At 28.8% G+C, this 20,663-nt stretch overlaps 3 protein-coding genes across 5 annotated transcripts; 2 read left to right on the forward strand and 1 right to left on the reverse strand.

The window, feature by feature from the left end:
* The first annotated feature begins 3,228 nt into the window (after window positions 1–3,228).
* Window positions 3,229–5,909, forward strand: LOC110703987. 2 transcript variants are annotated; one of them, XM_021881784.1, is made up of 6 exons: window positions 3,229–3,773; window positions 3,894–4,120; window positions 4,688–4,901; window positions 5,076–5,360; window positions 5,460–5,621; window positions 5,701–5,909. In XM_021881784.1, the coding sequence occupies exons 1-6, from the start codon at window positions 3,693–3,695 to the stop codon at window positions 5,812–5,814; spliced, it is 1,083 nt and encodes a 360-aa protein (XP_021737476.1). In that variant the 5' UTR covers window positions 3,229–3,692; the 3' UTR covers window positions 5,815–5,909. The 2 variants fall into 2 exon arrangements, with proteins under 2 accessions (XP_021737476.1, XP_021737477.1); XM_021881785.1 differs by having other exon boundaries at window positions 5,704–5,909.
* A 2,177-nt stretch (window positions 5,910–8,086) lies between these two features.
* Window positions 8,087–10,663, forward strand: LOC110703989. The gene is made up of 7 exons (XM_021881788.1): window positions 8,087–8,140; window positions 8,321–8,485; window positions 8,794–8,974; window positions 9,098–9,226; window positions 9,496–9,639; window positions 9,766–9,969; window positions 10,258–10,663. The coding sequence occupies exons 2-7, from the start codon at window positions 8,385–8,387 to the stop codon at window positions 10,384–10,386; spliced, it is 888 nt and encodes a 295-aa protein (XP_021737480.1). The 5' UTR covers window positions 8,087–8,140; window positions 8,321–8,384; the 3' UTR covers window positions 10,387–10,663.
* A 42-nt stretch (window positions 10,664–10,705) lies between these two features.
* Window positions 10,706–14,804, reverse strand: LOC110703988 (protein FAR1-RELATED SEQUENCE 5-like). Of its 2 annotated transcripts, XM_021881787.1 has the most exons (5): window positions 14,723–14,804; window positions 14,306–14,619; window positions 13,142–13,705; window positions 11,877–12,877; window positions 10,706–11,394 (listed from the first exon to the last, which is right to left on the reverse strand). In XM_021881787.1, the coding sequence occupies exons 2-4, from the start codon at window positions 14,338–14,340 to the stop codon at window positions 11,881–11,883; spliced, it is 1,596 nt and encodes a 531-aa protein (XP_021737479.1). In that variant the 5' UTR covers window positions 14,341–14,619; window positions 14,723–14,804; the 3' UTR covers window positions 10,706–11,394; window positions 11,877–11,880. The 2 variants fall into 2 exon arrangements, with proteins under 2 accessions (XP_021737479.1, XP_021737478.1); XM_021881786.1 differs by lacking the exon at window positions 10,706–11,394 and having other exon boundaries at window positions 11,794–12,877.
* Window positions 14,805–20,663: the final 5,859 nt, after the last annotated feature.

Consider the following 20,663-nt stretch of genomic DNA (forward strand, 5'->3'; position numbering starts at 1 on the left):
TATAAGATATAAATTATAAATAGAAGCAAAAATTATTAATAATTATTAAATAAAAAAATGAGATAACTTGATAACCGACTTTTATTTTAAAAAAAATAAATTATTTTATGTTTCTTGATCTTGATAACCGACTTTTATTTAAAAAAAAAAAAAAATAAATAAATAAATAAATAAATAAATCTTGATAACCGACTTAACTGGTTTCGCGTCAAAATTTAACTAGCACTATATATATTCCATCAATCCTTTTATATTACTTTGTTTCTTCTTCAAAATTATGCCTTCATTTTTATCCATAAAATTTATCAAAAATATTCTTTCCCCGTACTAAAGGCGGCTTCGACAAGGCGATTTGCAAGGTACGAGCTATTCATGGGAGAAGGATCGTTCGATAGGCCATTATGGTATTGAAAAACAGCTGAACTATTGATGTCGTTAGACCACAAAAACAAAATGAAATGCTTGGATCAATTTAATAATGGTAGCATTTCGTTGTGTTTTCGTGGTCTAACGACTTCAATTGTTTAGCAATTCCTCAAGATCAGGCAAGGACTCTCTCGAACACAACCAAGATGAAGACCAACTGCAGTCGCAGCGTGCAAGGTATAATTTAGAATATAATAAGTTATTCGATCTTTTATATTAGTGTACTGATGTGACTTATATGTTTGCTTGAGTTTAGGTAGTCTACATAATATTATATTAGTAAGATTGTTTTTTCAGAATTACATAATTTGATTTTAATTCTTCATAAGCATCTTTTATGTAACAAAACCCTTCATCTACGGCTTTCTTATCTCTATATAATAATTGTAGTATAAGCACATCATTTAATCCAAATCATTAGAGTTACCCTAAATAACGACTTAATGCAAAGAACATGATAAGTTAGATTATTTAAATAAGTAATTTATTTAATGAAGCGATCAAGAAACAAGATGTGATCTTTATTTATTTAGAATTTGTAAATTTGTGGATAAATGACAATTTTATTACCACTCTATTATATATATATATATATATATATATATATATATATATATATATATATATATATATAGGGGAGGGATCCGGTAAGAACCCCTCCTTATATAAGAACCCTAGTTATATAAGAACCAATCTCAGCCGTAGGATTAAGGTAATTTAGACGGTTAAGATTAAAACACGTATTTTTCCTCATACCCCCTACGGCCCTACCACCCGATCAAAATTTTCTCTCTCCTCTAACTTTCTCTCTCTTCGTGCTCATCTCATTCTCTTTTGCAAACCCCCAAAAATCTCCATAGAAATTGCAATTTGAAGGATTTTCGACTCAGGTATGTTTTTTTTTTCGATTTTGTTCAAATTTCCATGAACTTAGCATGTTGTTCAAGTAGATTTTGCGATTTTTTGGTTTGCTTTTTGCGATTTTATGTTTTCCGATTTTTTGATTTGATTTTGCGTTTTTTTTTTTCGATTTTGTTCAAATTTCCATGAACTTAGCATGTTGTTCAAGTACATTTTGCGATTTATTGTTTTGATTTTTACGATTTTATGTTTTCCGACTATTTGATTTGATTTTGCGATTTCGTGATTTGATATTTGCGTTTTTATGTTTTTTTAGTTCGATTTTTCGATGATTTTTTCGATTTTAATGGTTTTTCTGTTTTCGATTTTTATGGTTTTTTTGATTTGTTTTTGATATTTCGTGAGTTGATATTTGCGCTTTTTTTAAAATGTCTGCTAAATGCTCGATTTCGTTAGTAAGCGAAATTATAGCTATGAATATGAATGTCCAGTATTTCTTAAAATCACTGTTTTTTTTCTTGTTGATGGATATGTATCTGGTATTTGTTGTTGATGGATATGTGTGATAACACTCTTCCGTCAATGTTATTTAATGGCTTGAAATCGACTTTGAGTTTGATGAGTAGTGAGTCTGAGTCATCTTTTGGATTACCAATGGACACAATACGAGTGACCGGGATTGCTGTACATGTTGCCTTGATTTGGTGGCTATTGTTGTCATTGAGAGGAGAAGCCATGTTTGTATGAAGATTTTGTTGCATATGGTGGTATGGATGGTGGCTATTGTTGTCATATGGTGGTATGAAGATTAATGAGCAAGCATAGCTTGAACAACTTGGCATTACTTATTCTGCTTGCATCAATTAGTCATGTCTAAAAACAAATCTCGCTTATTCTCTATGTTCTATTTTTTCTTATTTTTCTGGATCTATAGTTCGAATTTAGTGTTCGATTTTTGCTGATTTTTTCGATAGCGGCTAGCCTTGGCTAACCTAAAAGAACAATGCATATAGTACTTCGTAGAGTAAATAAAAACTGTAAAAGTATAAAACCCTCTCCCACTACACCAAAAATGTGGGCTCTGACCCTCTAAGTCCTTACAGTACTTAGTATTACATAATCTATTAATTTAGTAGGATTTGGTTTTTAGCTATAAAATGGACAAAATAACAGAGAAGCCTGAGAAGATGAAATTACATTTACATGGGATTTGATTTAATAATGTAAAACATTTGTCAGATGTCAGACTGAAGATTAATTAGTTCTGAAAGGTTTTGCAGAACAATCAGATATAGTGTACAATATAAAATTCTGTCATGCCCAATTCACAAACTTTTTTTCAAAATTGGTGATGTTGGTGCGATTGCCCCTGTTTGTAGGGGTTGTAGTGTGGTGGTTGATTTATGCAGCAGCAGCTAATTGGTTAGGGGTTGTTGGTAGTGAACTTGTGATTGTAGGGCTGAAAATAAACTTTAGAACATAGGTAGAAAAATTTGGAACATAGGAAAAAATTATAACATAGGTTGAAATAATTTAGAACATGGGCTGAAAATAAACTCAATCAAACCTTATCATGTTTCTGTTTCATTTGTCTTTTAAATTTCTAGTTTACTCATTCTATTTTGGGTTTTTCACTCTCCAGCATGTTCTAAACTCTTTTTTAGCATGTTCTAAACTATTTTTCAGCATATTTTAAATTATTCCTATGTTCAAAAATATAATAATAATGTTGGAATGTTACTAATGTTTTTTATTTCTTAAAATTGCAGCAAAATGCAAGGCCAAAATGAAGCAAAATTAGAAGGAGGAGTTACTAATATACAAGAAGAAGAAATTACTTATGTAAGAAAAAGGTAACTAAACTAATGTTCTAAACTTTACCTATTATGTTTTAAATTTTGTTCTAAAGTTTTCCAATATGTTCTAAAGTTTTCCCTTAAGTTCTAAAGATTTGTATTATGTTCTAAAGTTTTCCATTATGTTCTAAAGTTTTCCATTATGTTCTAAAATTTTCTCTTATGTTCTGAAGATTTGTATTATGTTCTAATATGTATCCATTATAGTTTATGTTCATCTTATCCCTTTATATTTGCACTCTATTTAATGTTAGTTGTATTCTAATTATTTTTAATTGTTTTTAAAGGAAAGTTGAAAATGTTGAAGCGGAAGTAATTGATAGATCGGAATTTGAGAAGCATATTGAAAGTAAAAGTGTTGCTATAAGACATAGAAAACTTCCAACAAGGCTTCAACCACCTCGAAAATTGCAAAAAAAGGAAGGAAGAGAAAAAGATCAAGAAGAAGGAAAAGATCAAAAAGAAGAAGAGGGTAATAATGTAGAGGATGATGACAAGAATAATGATAGTAAAGATGATGGTGAGGATGATAATAAGGGTGATGTAAAGATGAAAGAGAAAGATGAAAAAGAGGAGATGGAAGATGATAGTGAGGAGGAACAAAAAATCAATAAAAAAAATCAAACTCAGGTAATAATACTCTTTAATCTTTACAATCTTTATTTTTATGTTCTAAAGTGCACGCTTATGTTCTAATTTTGCTTATCTATGTTCTAATTATGTTTATCTATTCATGGTGAGGATGTGAAGAAGAAGAAAAGAAAGATTGAAAAAGAAGAAGATGGTGAGGATGTCCAAGTAGTAGAAGCTAATGAGCAAGATAAACTAGTTAAGAGGCAACCTTATCAAAGAGTACCTCCTACTCAATTCATGAAGGATGTGTTGATAAATCTTTCGGAAAAACAAAAGCAAGCTATTCGGAACATTGGTTTTGGAGGCTTTTTGGAATTGGATTTACCAATCCATATTAATTCTACGTAAGTAGTAGAATGTTATGTTCTAAAATCATATTCTAAAATCATAAGTATTATCAATGTTATGTTCAAAATTATGATTTGTCATGTTTGAATTGCTATACACTAATGTTCTAAATTATAAGATTATGTTCTAAATTAGTTATGCTCTAAATTTTGTGCATATGTTCTAAATAATATGATTATGTTCGAAATTAGCTATGTTCTAAATTATGTGCATATGTTCTAAATTGTATGATTATGTTCTACATTATGTGCATATGTTCTAAATAATATGATTATGTTGTAAATTACTTATGTTTTAAAGTTACTTCTTGTATTCTAAAATTATGAACTCTCATGTTTGAATTGCTATACACTAATGTTCTAAATTAATTTTTTGTTATGTTCTAATGTATGTTTATTATGTTCTAAAATAGACTTTTTTTATTATATAATGTTCTAAATTATGTTCAAAAGTTTAAATATTATACTAAATGTTTTAATCTTCTATGTTCTAAAGATTGACTATTATATTCTAAATATAGCTGTATTGTGCTTTAAATCTTACATTTTTCATTATAATTCTAGGTTGACAGAAAACTTGGTTACGAATTTTGACACGGAGAGATGTTGTTTGATGTTACCAAAGAGAAAACAAGAAATCTTTTTGGAGGCAATTGATGTTCATTTGGCTTATGGGTTGCCATTGGGAGGCAAAAGGATTGAGCAACCAAATGATGAGTCAAATCTGAAATGGAACAAGTTTCTAAAAGCTTGGAGAAGCAAGTTTGGCCTCAAAAAAGTATGATGACATAATGTGGTTATGTTTTAAATTTTATGTTCTAAAGTATGAATTTTATGTTATAAATTTTATGTTTTAAAGTGCTTTGCTTATGTTCTAAAGTGTTTTTTGCTTTAAAATAGATCTATTATCTCCATAGGTTTTAATTTATATGTTTTTTTTTACCTCTAAAAGGGAAGTCCAACCAACAAGAGATTGATTGACAGAATTCAAGAATTGAAGAAGGAAAAATCAGTTTCTGATGAATTTCTTTGGAACTTTGTGGTATGTGTTGTCAATTGTTGCATTCGATCAACAAACAACCCACAACTATACATTAAATTCTTGTATAATTGTATGGATGTAAAGAAAATTGCTGAATTGGATTGGTGCACATTTGTGATTGAGCACTTGAAAGATTCTGTAAGTGTATGGAAGAAGGGAAATTCTTACTTTACAGGTCCTTTACCTTTTCTAATGGTAAGTTTTAAATTCTTACCATTATGTATATATATTATTCTTGTTATGTTGAAAATGTGTGAAAAATATTCTAATTAATTCTTAACATGTACTAAATAGGTATTCTATTTTGATCGTCTACAAAGAGGAGGGTTAGAAAAACCAAGAAAATGTCCACTAATTTCGGTGTGGACAAAGGAAAGGATTCAAGTGAGATATAAGTTTGAAAAAGATCATGGATTTGGATATGGAAAACTCTTGGAAAGAATGGAATCAATTGTGGTATGATATTTGTATATGTTTATGTTTAAACACTACACTTTATGTTGTTGTTTTCTAAATTTTATAATTTATATACTAGAAGGCACCAAAAGGAAAAAAGAAACAACCAAAACAAAAGGAAAAAGAGAAGAGAATGGAAAAATCATCAATAGGTTCTAGTTCTACAACTTCTCGAAATGACATGATGGTATGATTTAGTTTATATTGTAAATTATATTTTATGCTCCATTTAATCCTTTTCTGTTAAATTATCCATGTTATGTCCTTTATGTTCTAAAATATTTTTGTGTTCTAATGAAGGGCTTTTTTGAGCAAATTTGGAGATTTGGCAAAAACACTTGCCTCGAATGTTAAAGAGATGTATGGCATGTTAGAACAAGCAAAAGATCTTTTTGTTGAGGAAGAAACAACAGGAAAAATGCAACATCTCATAGACAACATATGGTGCAAGTACACAACAAAGGTATTATAATTATGTTCTAAAGTATTTTCTGGTTGTGTTCTAAAGTATTTTCAGCTTATGTTCTAAAGTATAATAAATTTATATAAATATTATGCATATTATGTTCTAAATTATAATTTCTTATTTTATAGACATTCGTGAACCAAGAAGAAAAGAAAAGCCCTTCTATACTCAGCCAAGATCAACATGTCTTCGATGAACCGGCATTTATTGAAGAATTGGATATGGTTATGGATAAGGCATGGAAGAAATTCGAGGAAACAAGGTCACCAAAGTCACCGACAGTTGGTAATTTCACATGTACATGCTTAATTTCCAAATTATACTTATGTTCTATATTAGATGCTTATGTTTTAAAGTACTTTTTTATGTTCTAAAACATGCGCTTAAATCACATGCTTATGTTCTAAATTATATGATTATGTTCTAAATTAGTTATGTTCTAAATTAGTTATGTACTAAATTAGTTATGTTCTAATTGTTAAGCAGATTTGAGATCAAAGGAAGAGGAAAAAGATAAGAACAAAGAAGAGAGAAATGAAGAGAATAAAGACAAAAACTTGTTGATTCCCTCACCAGTAGTTGGTAATTTCACATTATTTTCAAATTCATTTTTTATGTACTAATATTTACTAGATATGTTCTAATATTACTTCTTATGCTCTAAATTTTTTCTGGTTATGCTTTAAAGTTAATTCTTAATTTTTTATATTCTAACTATTTCTAGGTTGTCTCCTAATTGTATATATTTCTTATGTTCTAAAGTTACTTTTTATTTTCTAATTATTTTTTGCTATTTGCTATAATACTTAATTTTTATGGTGTAATTGCTATGAAGATTTGGGATCAAAAGAAGAAGAAAAAGAGCAGTACAGAAAAGAGAGAAACGAGGAGGAAAAAATTGAGAAGAAAGAGAAAAGGAATGAGGAGTCACCAAAAACCCCAATTCCTCCAAAAAAGAAGCAACCTTTTGATATAGCTCCTCCAAGTTTCAAGTTATTGACCCCCTCACCAGCAGTTGGTAGTTTTACATTATTTTCAAACTTTTTTCTTTTGAAATAATATTACTAGATTTGTTTTAAAATTACTTCTTATGTTATAAATTTTTTCTGTTATGTTCTAAAGTTATTTCTGATGTTCTAAATTTTTTCTAAATCAGATGCTTATGTTTTAAACTACTTTCTTATGTTCTAAATTATGTGCATATGCTCTAAATTATATGATTATGTGCTAAATTATGTGCATATGCTCTAATAATATGATTATGTTCTAAATTATGTGCATATGTTCTAAATAATATGATTATGTTCTAAATTAGTTATGCTCTAAATTATGTGCATATTTTCTAAATAATATGATTATGTTTGAAATTAGTTATGCTCTAAATTATGTGCATATGTTCTAAATTGTATGATTATGTTCTAAATTATGTGCATATGTTCTAAATAATATAATTATGTTGTAAATTAGTTATGTTCTAAAGTTACTTCTTGTGTTCTAAATTTTTCTGGTTATATTCTAGTTATTTCTAATGTTCTAAATTTTTTCCAACTATTTCTATGTTGTGTCCTTATTGTTTCTACTTATGGTTTGATGTCCCAGAAAATCAAGAAGATAATGAAGCAGAACTCACTTACGAAGAAGTGACAGCAAATGTTCTAAATTGTGCTTTTCTAAATCCAGATCATCCACCTACATTGGATGAAGAGGAGAAGCAAGAAGAGGAAAAAGAGGAGAAGAAAGAAGAGGAAAAAGAGGAGAAGAAAGAAGAAAAGGAGAAGAAGAAAGAAGAGGAAAAAGAAGAGAAGCAAGAGGAGAAGAAAGAAGAAAAGGGGAAGAAGAAAGAGGAGGAAAAAAAGGAGATCCAAGAGGAGAAGAAAGAAGAAAAGGGGAAGAAGAAAAAGGAGGAAAAAGAGGAGATCCAAGAGGAGAAGAGAGAAGAAAAGGGGAAGAAGAAAAAGGAGGAAAAAGAGGAGAATCAAGAGGAGAAGAAAGAAAATGAAGGAAGCAAGAATGAAGAGAAGAACAAAGAAGAAAAAAATGAGAACAAGAAAGGGTAATCATTTTGTAAACTTTAAAACAAATGTTGGTTATGGTTTAGTTAAATTTTAATTTAGAACTTGGTAATAATAAATTTTGGTTTGATTTGGTTATGGTTTTTGTTATCAATAAATTTTCGTTTGATTTAGTTATGGTTTTTGTTATCTATGTGATATTTTTTAATTGAATTAAGTAGGAAACAAGGAGAAGAAAAAGGAGAAGAAAAGACACGGAAAAAAAGAGGAAAGGATAAGCTTCCAATGTACTTGCGTTCACCTTTCATGGTTGAACATGAAAAACTTTTCAAGAATGTGGACAATAGAAAGGTAGCTGAGTATGCGTTTGCTCAAGGAGATAATAAGTAAGACTTTAAAACTTTAAAATTATATGCTTATGTTCTAAGCTATATGCTTATGTTCTAAGCTATATGCTTATGATCTAAGCTATAAATTATGTTCTAAACTTCATTCTTATGTTCTAAACTGCGTGTTCTAAGCTACGAGATTATGTTATAAAGTACATGTGTAAAACTATATGCTTGTGTTCTAAAATAGGTACTTATGTTCTAAACTATATTCTTATGTTTTAAATTATGTGTTTATGTTCTAAACTACATGCTTATGTTCTAAACTACATGCTTATGTTCTGATTTTATTGTTCTGATTTTAGGGAGCTTTTGTATGCTGATAACATGGGGACAACGATTACGAGAGATGAGATTCATAGTCTCATAGAAGATAAGCACATGTTGAACAATGTTGTGGATGCTTATGTTTGCCTATTGAATTTTGAAAATAAAAGACGTGGTGTAGACAAGAAGAGTAGATTCTTTTTCAGTACTGAATGCTATGTATGTTTTCGAACTTAAAATTATAACTATGTTCTAAGAGTAGATTCTTTTTGTTTCTCATATAGATTATACTATGCACCTATGTTCTAATTACTTATGTTTTAATTTCTTTTTCTTTTTCAGCTCATACGTTGTACAGAAAAATACTTCAAATCAAATGAAAGGCAAGATGATAGAATGAAGGCTTTGTTTGATAGAATGCAACAAGAAATGACAACGACCGAAGTAACAAGCTTCAAAAGCATTCAATTGGTAATTTGGTATCTTATTATGTTGTACTTTTTTCTTATTATATGTTCTAATTATTGGTTTTGTTTATGTTCTAATTATTTTTATCTATGTTTTAAAGTATCTACTTATGTTCTAAACTACTTATTTATCTTCTAAACTACTTACTTATGTTCTAAACTACATGTTATAAAAATTATATGCTTGTGTTCTAATCTATATGCTTATGTTCTAAAATGCATGCTTATGTTCTAATTTTGCTTATCTATGTTCTAATTCTGTTTATCTATTAGGTTTTCTTCCCGGTCGTTTTACTAGATCACTACTATTTGCTGTGTGTCAACTTTGTGGAAGGAACATTTGATTTGATTGACAACAGATTTCTTCCACCAAATATTCCTTTTCACAATAAATATGGAAATTACCATAGATTAATGGTAAGACATCAAGTTTACATTTTTTTAATTATACTTTTGTTCTAACTTTTGCCTTATATGTTCTACAGTTTTTCTTTATGTTCTAAAGTTTACCTTATATGTTCTAAAGTTTATCCAATTTTTCAGTTGAATGCATTTGCTGATTTCGTTCACTCAATTGACTCAAATATAAAGAGTGACTTTGTATCCTCCTTCAAAACAAGAAACTTGAGTATGTCATGGAAGAGCAATAAGAACAAACATGATTGTGGAGTGTTCCTGTTGAAGCACATGGAAACATATGAAGGAGAATCTGTAAAACAATGGAATTCGGGACTAGAATTAGACAATGTAAGTTTAAAACATAAGATACATGTTTTAAATTAGTTTCGTTTATGGTTTTGGTGTTATGGTTTTAGTGTTGTGGTTTGGTTTGGTTATTGTTTAGATATATTATGGTTTATTATATTTATTTATACTTATATGCTAAATTATATTCATGTTCTAAATTATATGCTTATGTTCTAAAGTATTTCTGTTTATGTTCTAAAAGTTACTCTTTTTTTTTTTTTTTTTGCAGTTTGACCAAATGTTTATGTTTATGTTCTAAAAGTTACTCTTTTTTTTTTTTTTTTGCAGTTTGACCAAATGAAAAAATTAAGAGTGGAGTATTGTGGGAAGATAATAACAGCAGAAGTAAATGAAGAACGGAACAAAGTGATTAGGAGATCAAAAAAGTGGTTAAAGGAGAACAAAATGGATATATGATTGTTAAGATCTTAAGTTTATATTTGTAGAGAGATATTTGCAAAGAATATAACAGTAATTTTTTATGTTCTATGTATTTACCTGTTACAAGAAATATATTGTTGAATCATATTAAATGCTAAAATTTTAATATAAAATATATCATATAAACTTATATGCTAAATTATATTCATGTTCTAAATTATATGGGTATGTTCTAAAGTATTTTTGATTATGTTTTAATAATTATATGCTTATAAAGTTAGGATATTAGAATATATTATTATATATTAATTTTGACTTAAAACTTAAAGTGTAGAATATTAGAACATAAGAAAATTAAAAAAAAGTAACAAGAAATGACAACAGCCAAAGTAACAAGATTCCAAAGCATTCAATTGGTAACTTGATTCTAATTATATCTTATTATGTTGTACTTTTTTCTTATTACATGTCCAAATTATTGATTTTGCTAATCTTCTAATTATTTTTATCTATGTTCTAAAGTATTTGCTTATGTTCTAAACTGGCTGCTTCTAATCCATTACTTTTGCTTTATTTTTCCTTTTGAATACAATGCATACACTCTTTAGTGCATATCTAAGAAGGCATATGTAAATCAATGTTAAGAAACTTGAATAAATAAAAGTTGATTAAAGCAAGATTCAACTAAATGTTGTTTAATAAAGGTATCTAAAATGCTTGTACTATCATTACTCGTAGTTCAAATTGACTTAATAAAACAACTTATAATTACGAAAAGGGGGGAAGATGAAAAGACAGGAGATGTTATAAAACATTATAATCAACTTTAATTAACATAAAAATTGATAAGAAAAACACTAGTAGAGATACTCTGAATAATAATTGGACAAAAAAGAAATAAAAATATATTGTTTCTAAAAGTAAATAAATTGAGTTCTTATATTTTAAGAATTACATGAATAATATTTTACGTGCTAGTAAATGAGATATTGTTTCTAAATATATAACATCTCATGCAACTGGATTAATAGTATATTCACCAACCTGTAAAGAAAAAAAAATAAAACAATATTAGAACATAAGCACATAATTTAGCATTAAAAAATGTTATAACATGCCATTTCTATTAGTTTAGAACACATGATATTATATAGAGTAAAAACTTTAGAACATTTAAAGAAAACTTTAAAACATATAAAGAAAACTTTAGAACATATAAAGAAAATATTTTGAACATAAAGAGAAAAGTTAAAATATAAAGGAAAACTTTAGAACAAAATGAATAACTTTATATTCTAAACATTAGAGCATATTAAATTACACTAAAACAGAAAGAATAAACATTAGAACATAGAGAAAACACTTTAGAACATAGAAAAGTAACTTTAGAACAAAGAGAAAACACTTTAGAACATATTGAATTACTTTAGAACATATATGAATAACTTTATGTTCTAAACTTGCTTAAAACATAATTACTTTAGAACAAAATAAATATAAGAAAATTAAAAATAAAGTTTACTTACAATATCACTTGACTTTTCCAGGGCAATTACGACTATCATGATAACCAAGCTCCCCACATGCTCTACATAATCTCTTCTTCTTTTGACTTTGTTCAATAGACTTTTCTCTGTCACTCTTCATTCTTTTGTCACTATTTGGAACATGAACCTCATTTGGAACATGGACATCATTTGGAACATGGACATCATTTGGAACATTTACGTGATTTGGAACATGAACCTGATTTGGAACATGGACATCATTTGGAACATTGACCTGATTTGGAACATGAACCCCCGTGCCTTTGTTCTTCGAAATTTTAGGAGGTTTGATTAAAACATTAGAAGGTAGACTAGCTCCAATAAGCATTTCAATGTCTTTAACTTTGCTCGAAAGATTGTTGCTTCCATTTGTTTTCTTCTGTTCCAAATCTACCCTCATGGCTCGAAGTTTTTTGACAAGATCACTAAGATCATCTTCATTGTTTTGCACTAAACTCACACAAGCATGAATTTCAGACCACAAATCATTTAATAACATTTTCTTATCTACTGCATTAATACATTCCTCCAACACATTACCCTCTAAATCAAAAATGGGCTTCTTATAAGCCATTGTACACCATCTATTTAGAATGTAGGCCTTGGGAATTTTTTCTAACATCCTTGCCTTCCACACCCAAATCATATGCCTACAAGGCACACCATCACGTTCAAATTTTTTACAAAAACACTTGGTATCAAAGGTAGTTGGATCAAAAACAACATCAAAAGTCCTCCTTCTAGTTCCTTCCCTCAAATTGAAAATGTAAAGCTCATTGTCCTTCTTCATCTCCTCAACACCACAATTAAAACATCCAATTTCAAGCTCATATTGAAATTCATAGAAAATTGTTGTTGTAAACAATTCAGAAGCATCTTTCTCTAAAGGAATTGGAGTCTTACACTCCGGACGCTTATTCTTCGAATCATTATCCATTTTATTTTGAGTGTGCCTTTGAGCATCCAATGCACATTCAAACCTATAGAAAATAGAAATTAACTTTAAAAACATAGAAGATAATTGTAGAACATAGAGTGAATTACATTAGAACATATAAATATACATGACATGTTTATTATGATCTAAATACTATTAAAACATAAAGAGAAAAAGAAAACATAAAAGAGAATTATAAAATAAATAGTAAAACTATAAAGCATAAAAAGAAAACTTTAGAGCATACAAGGAAAACTTTAGAACATAAAGAGTAACTTTAGAACATATATAGACAATTACTTATTACCTCATGTAGAACTCAATCAAAGTGAGATGGGGATTTGTGAACATAGTGAAAAAATTATTTTCACTTTCTGATCTAGATGTGGTTCTCATAATGCCACCCAAAAATAAATCTCTGAAATACGCTGGAATCCACATATCACGTATGTTGTACATGTATGCCAACCATTCATGATCGTTCAAATGGAATTCTGAAATAACTTTGTTCCACTTTTCTTCAAATTCTGCCGGCTCAATCTCTAAATGCCAAACACATGAACACAGTTTTTTCAAGAAATCAGTGTCTTGGGCAATCGCCCGACCTACTTTTTCAGGCACCTTTTTCATAATATGCCACATACAAAACCTATGTTCTGTAGTTTGAAAAACATTACGAACAGCAACTTTCATTGCAGGGTCTTGATCGGTAATCAAACACACAGGCTCGTTATTTCCCATTGCTTTAAGAAAAGTTTTGAAAACCCATTCAAAAGATGATATATCCTCATGAGCTACAAAAGAAGCCGCAAAAGTAACACATTTTTTATGATGATCAACTCCAGTAAATGGACCAAAGATCATATTATATCTGTAACATACACAAATTATTTATGCAGAAAATAGAGGTAAACTTTAGAACATAGAGGTAAAATTGTAGAACATAGAGGTATACTTTAGAACATAGAGGTATACTTTAGAACATTAAGGATAAACTTTAGAGGATAGTAATTTACTTTAATTATTAAACTTGGCAGTAATATAGTTGTTTTAAAACATAATGAATTACTCTAAAACATAAACACTAAACTAAAAATATACAGTAAAGCTTTAAAAAACTTATAAGTAAACTTTAGAACATATAGACATAATGTTTAGAACATGATGGATATTAGTTTAGAACACAAAGAATAAAGTGTAAAACACAAAAGCATAATGTTTTAAAGCATAAAAGCATGATGGATATATTTTAAAGCATAAGGTAGAACATTAGCAATATATGTTTAGAACATAAGGCATACATAGTTTAGAACATAAAGAATATTTGTTTAGAACATCAAAACATGATGGATATTTGTTTAGGAACACAAGGCATGATATTTAGAATATAAGAACATATGTTTAAAAAATTAATATGTAAAAGTAAAATATTAATTACATTATGAAAGAAATTTATATTTAAAAACATCACCTGTTTGTTTTGAATGTGGTATCAAAAGAAACCATATCACCAAAAAGTGCATAATTTTTTCGACAGATTGGATCAGCCCATAAAGCTCTACAAAGTCTATCTTCTTCATCAACATCATAGAAAAAAAAAATGCACTCCAGAGCACTTTCTTATTTTGAAAATTATCCACAAACATTTGGGCATCTGATCCATCAATATAAGCCTTCAAATCTCTATAAAAATTTTTTGAAATCTTGTTTAGATGCACCAACATTATCATGTGATCCAGCTAATTCTTTCATCATAGTATAAGACCTCACAGGACCAACATTTACCTGTTAGAAAAAAAAAAAATATTACTAAGATTTAAGAATTAACTTTAGAACATAGTAAATCAAAACAAAAAAAAACATTATTTAGTACATAAAAATAAATCACCTTTGAATTATCAACAATCAACTTTTTATGCATAATATGCATTTTTCTATTATCCTTCTGAAATTTTGCACAACTTGGAGTATATAAAAGGATGATTATGTTCTTCTTTGAAATGAGTTACAACATACTTTCCAGCATCATATCTCATACATATGTGAGCATTGCATCCTACACGAGTGACTAAACGTTTCCTAGTAATATGAACTTTTTCCTTCTTCATAAACTGTTTGTTGAGCAATAGGTTTTCTTATTGCCCTAAAACCTTCCTTATTGCAAACTCCATATTGAAAAGCAATTATATCTTTGTTATTCTTCTTCCTTTTAGTAGTAGATTTCCTAGAAGTAAACCAGCGGCATTTGCATATGCCTTTATAAAAACTAAGAACCCTCTTCAGGATCTTTAAATATCATACCCAAACTGGGTTTTAACTCCTTGGGAACATTTGGAATCCATTCCTTAGTGGTACCACCAGGGCTAAATGATCCAACAACCTCTGGAGTACGATAAATATCACCAACTGCATTAGAACATGAAAGTAAACATTAGAACATACAATGAAAGTCATAGAAATATGAAGAAAACATTAGCACATAATAAAAAACTTTATAATATAAAGAGAAAGATACATAGAAAACTTTAGAACATACAGAGAAAACTTTAGAAACATCAAGGATAACCTTTAGATCATAGTAAATTAGGGACATACTTATAACATATTGCTTTAGAACATAGTGAATTACTTTATAACATACATAATAAAATTTAGAATAAAGTAAAAAAATTAAACTAAAAGGTTAACTTTAGAAACATACAATGAAAAGTAAACATTAGAACATAAAAAGTAAAATTTAAAACTAGAAGGTAAACTTTAGAACATAGAATGAAAGTTTTAGAATATAAAGATAAAGTAGGATTCCCTACTCCCTATGTCAGATTGGTGGGGCCATGGTTTGGTGATTCCAGTGGCAGTGACATGCATCAACTATCCCTATGTCAGATTGCTAGGATAAAGTAGCATTCCCAACTCCCAAGCCCCCAATGCCCAGCTCCAAGACGAGCCTTGAGGTTGTTGTGGCATTATCCAATAATGATCGATATTGTTTTACCCACAGTTTACTTTGAATCATTACAAATTATTTAAAATGGATTAGATATTTTTTTAATTTATCAAATTAATTAACTTCCTCAATAATGATCAATATTGTTTACCCACACGTACTACTTTTTATAATCCTTCATCAACCACTCTTTCATACTCCGATGTATTCTGCATTCTAAAAAGGAGTTCAATAGGCAACGGAAACATGGCATTTGCACTTATCATTCGGATGGGAACATATAGAGAAAACTTTAGAACATTACCGATAAACTTTAGAACATAGTAAAGAAACTTTAGAACATGTAAGTAAATTGAAATTAAAATATTAAAAACAATAAAATTACCTGAATGAGTAACACAAGAAGAAGGATAATTAGGTTGAACACCATCTAAATCCATCAATATGCAAAAACCTATTTAAAAAAACACATATTGTAGCAAAAAAAGCAACTAGAAATTAAAATCCATTAAAAAAACAAAAATATGGAAAAAAAAACTCAAGCAAAGGAAAAAACAGAACAATCTGGAAATGAAAAATCACAAAAAAAAACAGAAAATTAATGAAAAAAAAACTGAAGAAAATTCGCAAAAAAAAAAAATAGATAAAATCGAAAAAAAACAAAAAAATAATTGCTCGAAAGTAGGAAAAAAAAAAAAAAAAAACATATAACATTGAAAAAAATCTGGAAATGAAAAATCGAAGAAGAAAGAGAAAACTAGAAAATGAAATTGATGAAATTAATGAAAAAAAACTCAAGAAAATTCGCAAAAAAAAAAAAAAAAAAAAAAAAAAAGATAAAATCGACATAAACTTACATTAATCTCAATAATAAAAAAAATGAATGATGAAATCGCAAAAAAGAAAAAAAAAAACAGATTTTTGCTGATTTTCGAATTGATGAATTGCATATCCACAAATAATATGAAAAATAAAATTTCAACACAAATTCGCCAAAATAAAAAAAAAAATCAAACAAAAATTCGCAAAGAATAGATATCAATAAATAAATTAACTAAAAGAATTATCAAAATTATAAAAATTGAATAACAAAACCTTAATTTCTTGAAGGAATTTGCATCCAAAAGTATGAGAAAGAGAGAGAGTTGTAATGTATGAGAGGAGAGAGAAAGAGTTGTAAATTTGTAATGTATGAGAGGAGAGAGAGAGCTGTAATGTTCAAAGCCCAAAAAAAAAAAGGAAAGAACCGTGAATGAGGAGAAAGAAAGGGAAAAGAACAGCAAAAATTACTAAAATGCCATTACTAATCATTCATTTTCAGCGGTCAGATCAAACTAATTGTACGGTCCAGATTAGTTCTTATATATAATGGGTTCTTATATAGAGGAGGGTTCTTACATGAGCCTTCCTCTATATATATATATATATATATATATATATATATAGGGAATGGATCATGTGAAAACAAGTCTAAGGCTGAAAACTAAAAACAAGTAATCTAGACCATTGATTCTAATCTAACGGAGGAGATTAATTTCGTGTATTAGACATACGCTCACTTCTTCCTCCTTCACACATCTTCTCTCTCTAAAATTTCAAGCAATTCTTTCTCTCTCTTTCATGTTTTGGATGGAAATTCTATCATCAAATTGGTAAGTTTATCAATTTCATCATCAATTTCTTCAATTGTTTAAATGTATATGTTCAATTTATTTAGCTATTTTAATTTTTCGGTTTAATTTCTTCAGTTATAGTTCGATTTTTCGGCTTTAGTTTTCACTTTTGTTCGATTTTTACGGCTTAATTTGTTCAGTTGTGTTAGATTTTTTTGTGCTAAGTTTTTTTCAACAATTTTGTTTGATTTTGCGATTTCGTGTTCGATTTTGTTCAATTTTGTTCGATATCCTATTTGATTTTGCTTGATCTTAGTAAATTAGGTTTTTATGTGTAATTTTTTGCTCGAAATTCTACTCTTTACTTTATTTGAGCTATTTCATTCTTAATCGAGTTTCATATGAGTGTAATTACGTTATAATTCGACTTAATTTCTTCGTTTGGCATTCTTGAGCTTCATTTGTATTTTATTTGTAATTTTTGCTCGACTTTATTCCGGTTTTGAATGCAATTGTATTTTCGTTTAATTTTGTATTTTCTAATTGGCTGAATTGTTGATTGTTGGAAGTTGAATTGCTGATGTTGGAGTCGAGCTTTGGTGGCGAATTGGTGGAGCAATTGGTGGCTGTTGTGTGGGCGTCTAATAAAGCCTTCTGTAAATGCGATTGCTAGCTGCATGTATTAAATAGTAAAGTATGTTCTGATCTGCATATAATTAGTCAATATTAGCTGGTTGTTAATGTTTCTGAATCTACAATTATTTCTGCAGCTAATGCTAAATTAGATGATATGGTGTTACAATTTCAAAATATATCAAAATAGAGCCACTGCTTTTCAATTTCTATCTTTTAGCCAAAGACGAATTGTTGTTATTCTTCCATATAGTTTATGGTGAATGTTACTTGGACTTGCATAGTTGGTTGGAGTGACTAATGGTGCAAACATGAAATAGTTGATTTTAGCAAATTACAGTCTATGGCTTATGTTGATTTTAGCAAAAGTAAGTAATTGATAATAAACTGGTCATTTTTTTAAAGTCTACAAGTTTACTAGTACCGCAAATCTTGTAATCCATTGTTTATTAAAGCTATAGTTTAAGTCTGCAAGTGTAATTCATTCATTATGTTCTCATGATGAGTGATTCGTTATTAGTGCAAATAAAGCCTGACATTTTTATTATAAACCTTCTCAAAAAAATAGTAAGCAACTCTATAGATTAGCATTAGCCCCTTCTAATTCATATAGCTTCCTTGAGACTCTCTGGCCTCTATCATCAATCAGATTGTTGTTAGTAGGTTAGGTTCTACACCGTATACATACAAAGTTACCAACCAGCTTTGTCCTTGATTCTCAAAATGGTTGCTAAATTGCTAGCAAAGGTAATTGCTTTGATCTTGTTTATTCGGATGTTATGTCTGCATTGTTATACTGGAAGTTCAGCTTAATGCTTATGCTATCTAGTGTAATAACTGTTTTTTGGAGTTTGCAATTGATATTTTTTGTTGAAGGTGGTCAGACACAAGTCTTTTTTTTTTTAATGTATATGTTTTATTTCAGTTTCCTTGATTTTTTTTTTACAGGCAAAGTATGAATCTAGGCGCACAGGCCGCACACATTTCCAAAGTGATAAAGATCAATGCAGTGCACTTTATAGGCATTTAAAAGAAAGATTGAAGGCCGGTCATTTTACTATTAAACAAATCTTTGACAGATGCAGAACGTGCTTGCCTGCCAACAATTGAAATTGAACATTGGAAGTGGCTTGTATTTAAGTATTGGAACTCTACAAAACAGAGGGTAAGTCTTGAGATTTTGCTTGTAATTACATTACACTAAGTGACATTCGTCTTTTTTAATCCAGCATATAATTTTTAAATGTTTTAGGAAATGAGTGAAGAATTGAGCTAATGCTAATTCAAAGAAGATCGAATCTGAATGTGGTGCCATCAATAGCTAGGATAATCTATGAATTGGGGAGCAATCTTTTGTAGAATGTTAGTTTAAACAAGAATTATAATTGTGATTTCTGATGCTATATCAGTGAATCCTGTGCGATTTATGATTTATGGCTGCATGTTAAAAATAATAATATCCTCAACAATTTATTAATGCCAAGTTTTATGGCGATTGACTCTTCTGGCCCAAAATCAGTCCACGAATATGTTGTCAAGGTTAGTTTTAATTGTTTTTTGCAGCTCAATTTTTACCTTGTTTGTTAAATTCTCAAAATTCCCAGTCTTGCTGTATTTTGATTAGCTATGATGTTGGTTTTCTGTTTTCAATTTCATGTTTATTGGATTAATATTAGTAATTTTTCATAAATGTGGTCCGTCTTTGCAGGACTATGTATTTGTCTATGGTGTTGCATCTATAAAGTACTATGTCGTCATGCGTTATCTGATAAGACAAATGTTTTGGTTGTAAGCATCTACGTTTTTGGCATGTTGAAAGCCTATTAGCTCAATTGGTCGAGCACCGTGTAATCACGGGATGTAGGTTCGAATCCTACATAGACTTTTTTAATACCCTTTATTTTTATATTTAGTGACCTATGGGTAAATGGCGTCAAATTGATATAATTACCCTAAGTTTATATATAGTTACCTTATTTCCGTATATAAGGACCTTAGTATCATGGAAATTTTGTAAGTTTTATTTCAGTCACCTTATCTTTGTATATAACAATCTCTATGTAAATGTTGTCAAAATCGACGTAGTTACCTTATTTTTATATATAGTGACCTTTCTTTTTGTATATAGTGACCTTTATGTAAATGGTGTCAAAAACTTAGTCGATGTAGTTACCTTATTTTTGTATATAGCGACCTTAATGTAAATGTTGTAAAAATTGATATAGTTACCTTATTTTTGTATATAGTGACCTTTATGTAAATGTGGTTAAAATTGAAATAGTTACCCTATTTTTGTATATAGTGACCTCTAAGTAAATATTGTAAAAATTGATATAGTTACCTTATTTCTATATATAGTGACCTCGGTGTAAATGTCATCAAAATTAATATAACTCGATATAATTACCTTATTTTTTGTATATAGTGACCTCTGGGTTGTTTCACACCATCAGATTATCTAGTGAACATTCAATGGCTAAGATTGCTTGTTTTTAGTTTTCACCATAAGCACTGTTTTTAGCGGAACCTCCCCGTATATATATATATATATATATATATATATATATATATATATATATATATATATATATATATATATATATATATATATATATATATATATATATATATATATA

Source organism: Chenopodium quinoa, unplaced genomic scaffold (genome assembly GCF_001683475.1).
Source record: "Chenopodium quinoa cultivar QQ74 unplaced genomic scaffold, ASM168347v1, whole genome shotgun sequence".
NCBI classification, from domain to species: Eukaryota; Viridiplantae; Streptophyta; class Magnoliopsida; order Caryophyllales; family Amaranthaceae; genus Chenopodium; species Chenopodium quinoa.

Excerpts from the sequence above, each read along its gene's own strand:
- LOC110703988 (XM_021881787.1), bottom strand. The coding sequence starts at position 14,340 with ATGGTTTCTTTTGATACCACATTCAAAACAAACAG. Across the intron at positions 13,706-14,305 it reads ACCACATTCAAAACAAACAG|ATATAATATGATCTTTGGTC; the intron begins GTGATGTTTTTA and ends TGTATGTTACAG. Across the intron at positions 12,878-13,141 it reads TTGATTGAGTTCTACATGAG|GTTTGAATGTGCATTGGATG; the intron begins GTAATAAGTAAT and ends TATTTTCTATAG.
- LOC110703987 (XM_021881784.1), top strand. The coding sequence starts at position 3,693 with ATGAAAGAGAAAGATGAAAAAGAGGAGATGGAAGATGATAGTGAGGAG. Across the intron at positions 3,774-3,893 it reads ATAAAAAAAATCAAACTCAG|AAGAAGAAAAGAAAGATTGA; the intron begins GTAATAATACTC and ends GAGGATGTGAAG. Across the intron at positions 5,622-5,700 it reads AAAGAATGGAATCAATTGTG|AAGGCACCAAAAGGAAAAAA; the intron begins GTATGATATTTG and ends TTTATATACTAG.
- LOC110703989 (XM_021881788.1), top strand. The coding sequence starts at position 8,385 with ATGTACTTGCGTTCACCTTTCATGGTTGAACATGAAAAACTTTTCAAG. Across the intron at positions 8,486-8,793 it reads TTTGCTCAAGGAGATAATAA|GGAGCTTTTGTATGCTGATA; the intron begins GTAAGACTTTAA and ends TTCTGATTTTAG. Across the intron at positions 9,640-9,765 it reads GAAATTACCATAGATTAATG|TTGAATGCATTTGCTGATTT; the intron begins GTAAGACATCAA and ends CCAATTTTTCAG.